The following is a 6,000-nucleotide window of genomic DNA, read 5'->3' as shown; positions in this document are numbered from 1 at the left end:
AATCTCTTTAGTTGTGGTTAAATCCAGAACTATATACCAAATGGATTTCACAGTGCACTTAAAGGGGTTGTAAAGGTAATTTTTTTATTTTCTACATAGGTTCCTTTAAGCTAGTGCATTGTTGGTTCACTTATCTTTTCCTTCGATTTCCCTTCTAAATGTTTTTTTTCTTTGTTTTCTTTGTCTAAATTTCTCACTTCCTGTTTCACCCCAGTAAGCTGTTCAGTAAGCTGTTCTGGCTGACTAACCACCAGCTCAGATGATGGTGAGAAGTTTACTGGGGAGAAACAGGAAGTGAGATATTCAGACAAAGAAAAAAAACATTTAGAAGGGAAATCAAAGGAAAAGGTAAGTGAACCAACAATGCATTAGCTTAAAGGAACCTATGTAGAAAATAAAAAATTTACCTTTACAACCCCTTTAAACTTACTTATGAACTACTGACAGTGACTTCAGCAGCAAGAAGCAGATGGAAAACTTGGCAGCACAATAATGCCTCAGAAATCTTTTTAAATTTACATACAGATTTTCAAACATATGCAAACTATAGACCAACCATTGTAGTATCTGCTGTCTAAAATAACGAAAAACAAATTCTCAGATGATGTACAGAAAAAAAGACTAAGTTCTTCAACAATTTGTAAAAGTCCACAGTGGGCCAAGAAAGAGTTTAACTTTCGTTTGTTAGAGCGGAGTTGTTGTTTTCTGACTTCTGCAGTGCTTCTCTGAGTCCAGCACTTCTCTGCTTATCAATAATTTCCATCTCTCGCAACTTCTGCAATAGAAACAACATTGGTATGAATTTCAGGTTTACGTTTTCTGTGTTCCGTCCCAAACACTTGTTACATTGAATCTCCTGACAATCTGCCATAAGCTTGTTACCTGTGAAATTTCTGTATTAATAATGTTGTAATATTGTCTTCCTCGACCCAAAGCTTCCATTTCTTGCAAGAAATCCCATCTCTCCTGGATTTCTGCCACCACTGTAAGGAGAAAACAGTCAGCGATTTCTAAAACCACAACATTAGCCCAGCTTCATCCAACTTCAGTGCAAGGAACTTACACTCATCAAATCTGTCCCGTTCCTCTGTTTCAGTCTCCTCTATTTGTGGAGCTGCTTGGGGGACTTCTGGCAGATCCTTTCCTGTGGCCATAATGTTTTGTAACCGTCTCTTTTCCTTGTTCAGGTCTCCTGCGGATCAGATCATTTACACACCATCATAAGTGTATATTTAAAGTGTTACTGAACCCACAACAGTAAAATCAGTCTGTGTATGCAGTAAAGCATGCTTGTTATACTTACTGTAGAACCCAATCCTCTGCATTGTGTAAAAAAATCTGATCCTGTATGCACAGATCCTCCCCTTCTTGCATTGCCCCCAAAACATATCCGGGTAAGACAGAGTAAATGGACCCAGGCTGCACATGCTCAGTTTGGCATGTATTGCTGGAATTTTTTTTTTCCTTGGGAGAGTGCATGTGATCAGCACTGTCCAGACAGAGGGACAGGAGTCCTGCATCCTGATAGGGCAGCCAGTGCAGTATGAAAACTCCCAAGTTTTAACCAGACACTGAGAGAAGTCACAAGACTGCTATATACTGCTGATGAGAAAAGGTATTTAGCTGTTTATATTTACTAAAATTATTGCATTTCCATGTTCTGTGTACTGTGGGAGACCAGATATAGTGAATGCAGGTTCATGGGTTTAGTAACACTTTAAGTGACCCAGTCGGGGTAAAATATGCCAAAAGAAATAAACTGTGAAGAACATTGCTATGTTTAGTGTGCTGTGCATGGTGTGTGTACTTCAGAGTGTGCTGCAAACAGTTTCTACTGTTGTGTGCACTCTGCTGGATGCTGTTAAGTGTTTCACCCACTCAACTAGGTATTTTGTGTGTACTGTGTCCACTGGGATGAATAAAATGTGCCTCTGTCCCTTAAATCGTATCTAAAGCCAAAACGTTTTTGGGTTTTGTATAACGTAGGGAATGGTTGCAAACTCTATCCTGTTTTTATTGCTGTGCCCCTGTTATGAACATTCATCATCCTTCTTTGTCACGGTGGCCCTTGCCTACAGGTCAGAAAATGATAGCAAATTCCAAATGATAAACCAGCCATAGATGGTTCGAATCTTGGCTGGTTCAGTAGGGACCGTCCAATATTCGTTCTATGGACAGGCTGGATGTACCCAAGTAGATCCATTGATTTACAAAGAAGGAGCTGCGCTATATATGTGACCACAGCCTAATTCAACCAATTCAGGTGAAGTGCTACAAATAAATAAAATGATCGAAAAAACAAACCTAATAATAAATTAATATTACATCAGTGAAATAAATAACGTATATTATTGAAAAAAATATATTGTGTCATAAACATAAATTAAATAGCATGGAATTACAGTTGGTTAAGTTCGCCCATAGTGTCTCTATTTGGTGATATGTATTTTTCCGTTAGCCAAGATGGCGCATGTTAAATGTAGCCTGGGACTCAGACCAAGGCTTGGTTTTTCCAATTATTTGTAGCACTTCGCCTGAATTGATCTGAATTGGTTGAATATGTGTGTGGTCACATATTCCGCGCAGCTCCTTCTTTGTATATTTATGTTGGTGTCATCTAACATCTTGAGCCGCAGCTTTTTAATTTTATCAGATAGTGCAGTATTTTTTATACTAGATCCATTGATTGACTTGGGTACAACCAGCTTGTTTTATTTCTAGCATGTGATTATTGCCAGCAGCTATAGTCGCTAGCAATAATCATTGTGTTCTTCCATCAGGCACAGCTCCCCGCACACTAACTGTGTTGATGTAGGTGGCAATTGATTTTCTTTCCTGCAACCTGTGGTTGCAGGAAAGAAAATCGCATAATCTATGGCCTGCCTTACCACTGTCTATCTAAGAAGGGTGACCGGAAGTACAGAGAAATCTCTCCAATGGTACAGACATGGCAAAATAAAACTTGAGATTTAACTCTTCTGCAAGCCATCTAAAAATATTGTTTTTGCTTTATACTTTCATTCCTACAATCCCTCTAGACCAGTGGTCTACAAACTGTGGCCCTTTGCTTGCTTCTATCCGGTCCTTGGAACACTATTCCATCCACAACTGACACTAATAATGGGGCACCATTCCTCCCACTGACACCAATGATGGAGCACTATTTCTTCCACTGATACCAATAACAGAGCACTATTGCTCCTGCTAAAACCATGACGGGGCTTTGATAGGGAATCTGATACTGGGGCATTTTCTACTCCCACTGGCAACAGTCCGGCCCCCCTAAACTCTGAAGGACAGTAAACTGGCCCTTTGTTTAGAAAGTTTGGAGACCCCTGCTCTAGACATAGTTGTGGACATCAGTGGTGACAGGAGTAGACATCATCTAAAGCTGGGTACACATGGATTGAAATTCGTCTGGTTCAGTAGGGACCAGCCGAACTGCTAGAAAACCGTGTTTGATCAGCAACTTGCAGTCAATCAGCAGCAGTGTCAGTCAGTGTGGAGAGTCCCCACTGTCAAAATACAAAATCCCAGCAGGGATGGGGGAGGATTCACGTATACAAATTGGTTGTGCGGATGCAGGAAGTTAAAAACTGACAATGTGTATCTAGCTTTATATTTGGATATCAGAGATTATTACACTGACGTGAATAAAGCAAGCTCACTGAAGAACAATTTTAAATATGATGGTTTGCTGAAGGTTAGTTTTTCAATGGTGCTAAAAAAAGTCTTGTCAGTTGATAAATGTTAAGTAACACTTTATCTTGAAAACAGCAGATATGGAGTACTCCAGATAATAGATAACATTGTGTGTCAGCACTTACGGGTTGGTCTGGGTTGAAATTTCTCTCTGCTGTAAGCATCCCCTGCTCTGCATTTCTCGGCAGGACGAAGTCCTGATCCAGCATTTGCAATGCTTTTTTTCTTTGGTGCAGATTTAGAGGTCGGAGGTTTATGTTGGGCAATGCTGGAGCTGGGTTGACATAGAACTGGCAGTGTATCTCCATCTATTAAAATGAAATATGAACATGATTTGGCAGATATAAATCATAAATTGGTTTAACTTGCCATTAAAACATAATTTTCCTTGGTAAGAAACAGGAAATGCCACAGATCATATCACAAAATAATACGGTTACAAAGTAAGCTTCTTAAAGAAGAACTATCTCTTAATTTATTATTTGCTGCTCCAGTCCCCTAGAGTACAAAGTACATCCACCATTCTGCTCTAAAAGCCAAGTTCCAGTGACAGCTTACTTAAGTTAAGCCCACCGATTTCCTACAAAAAAGGGGGATGTCAGTTTAACGTTGAACAACACAGGCGCTCTCAGCATTGTTCCTGTGCTGCTCACACATGCCACAACGAGGCTTTCATTAAGTGGATCTTCAGTCATTTTTTCATCTTTCCATCTATTACATTTTCTGCCCTTTTTGTAGTAAAACATTTTTTTTTCTGCCAGTAAATACCTTATACAGCCCACTTCCTGTTTCTTGTCTGGTAAAAAGTCTAGGCTTATGACATCACGCACAGCTCTCTCTCACTCTCCTGAAAGTTTGCCAGGAAGGGAAGGTGGGTGAGTAATAAGAGGGCCAATGTGGGCTGCAGAGCTGGAGGGGTTTCTCTGTGTAAATGCAGGAAGTGAACAGGCAGCAGCTTCAGCTGCCCAAAGTTAAAATGGCTGCAGCCATACTTGGTGGAGGGAGATTTTTGCAGCATATTTGGCAAGTACAGAATCACAGTATATATAAAATAATATGCAAAGTGGTTGGAGGGAAACTTCAGAATAACAAAGATGTTTTTATTACAAATTATGTGAGCAAACCACAGTTCCTCTTGAACTAATTTTAATGACTATAACTTATTATCAACTATGAAAGCCCTGTGCTGTAGTCTTTTTTTTTTTTTTAACAAAGTGAACTTTATTTGAACAAAGAAAAACATACAGGTCAGCTCAAGACATACATTCCGTCAATAAATTATCCATGTACATATATCAAACAGGACATTATCACTAGATAAAGAATATACCACAGATCTGTGCATAGAATTAATCACTCTACACCGAAGTGAGCGGCGTCTGGTAGAGGGAAAAAAGGGGGGGGAGAAAAAGGATGCGCCATGTTCCAGAGGCGTAGGGGGGGGCAGTAGTGGGAAATGGGAAATGCAAGGGGGGGCCAGGAAAGCAGGGGAGGACCAGGTTGAGCCACAGGCCCACCCAATGAAACAGAGGGAGAGAGGGGGGGGGGGGGGAGTAGGAAAAAGGGGGGGGGAAAGAGAGGATCAAAAACGGGCCATCCGGGGAACAGGTAACAGTCACCAAACGCACGTCCCACGCTCCCTGCCGGTGGATCCTCACTCCCCCTCTGGGACAGGAGGAGAAGCCACCACCGACAGAGAGCCCCACGAGTCTATCCAAGAGGACCAGACCTTGTCAAATTTGTGTGGGCAGTTTCTGTTGATATATGTAATTTTGTACAGCGGCAAAACAGCATTCAAGGTATTTCTCCAGGCAGTGACAGTGGGCGGGAGCCCAGACCTCCATTTCAGCAACACCTCCCTTCTAGCGTAATAAGCGGCAAAAGCCACAAATAGTCTTCCATACTTCCCCACAGTCTGGTCATCCACCACATTCAGAAGCATGAGTTCTGGTTTCAACTGCAGAGAGCCCTCAACAGCCTGATTAATATCAGTCAAAATCTGAACCCAAAATGTTTGTAGCTCCGGGCAGGACCACACCATATGCATAAATGTGGCCTCTTCACTACCGCATCTAGCACACGCTGGGGATCTATCTTTATATATAACCGCCAATCTCTGCGGCGTATAATAAGTCCGATGTAAAAACTTTAACTGAATAAAACGGTCTCTAGCCGATATCAAGGTTGATACATAGGAAGAGACACAAGACTCCCAATCTTCTTCCCTCAGGGACGGAATGTCCCTCTTCCATTTAGCGTAAAGCCGGGGCAGACTAGGCTTCCTAGAGGCAGTCAGGT

General features: G+C 41.4%; 1 protein-coding gene across 3 annotated transcripts in view; it reads right to left on the bottom strand.

Moving 5' to 3' along the window:
- Positions 1-490: 490 nt before the first annotated feature.
- CUNH22orf23 (chromosome unknown C22orf23 homolog) overlaps positions 491-6,000 on the bottom strand; it is a 95,440-nt gene continuing 89,930 nt past the window's right edge. For all 3 annotated transcript variants that reach the window (XM_077452384.1, XM_077452386.1, XM_077452387.1), the window contains 4 exons: positions 3,828-4,010; positions 1,064-1,192; positions 883-983; positions 491-775 (listed from right to left, as the gene is read on the bottom strand). In XM_077452384.1, coding sequence (XP_077308510.1) covers positions 671-775; positions 883-983; positions 1,064-1,192; positions 3,828-4,010 — 518 coding nt within the window. In that variant the 3' untranslated portion in view covers positions 491-670. The remainder of the gene's footprint in view (positions 776-882; positions 984-1,063; positions 1,193-3,827; positions 4,011-6,000) is intronic.

Source organism: Lithobates pipiens, unplaced genomic scaffold, assembly GCF_037356315.1.
Source record: "Lithobates pipiens isolate NorthernLeopardFrog02 unplaced genomic scaffold, aLitPip1_a1.2 Scaffold_23, whole genome shotgun sequence".
NCBI lineage: Eukaryota > Metazoa > Chordata > Amphibia > Anura > Ranidae > Lithobates > Lithobates pipiens.
Note: the sequence above shows the minus strand (reverse complement) of the source record. Positions and strands in the feature narration are given on the sequence as shown.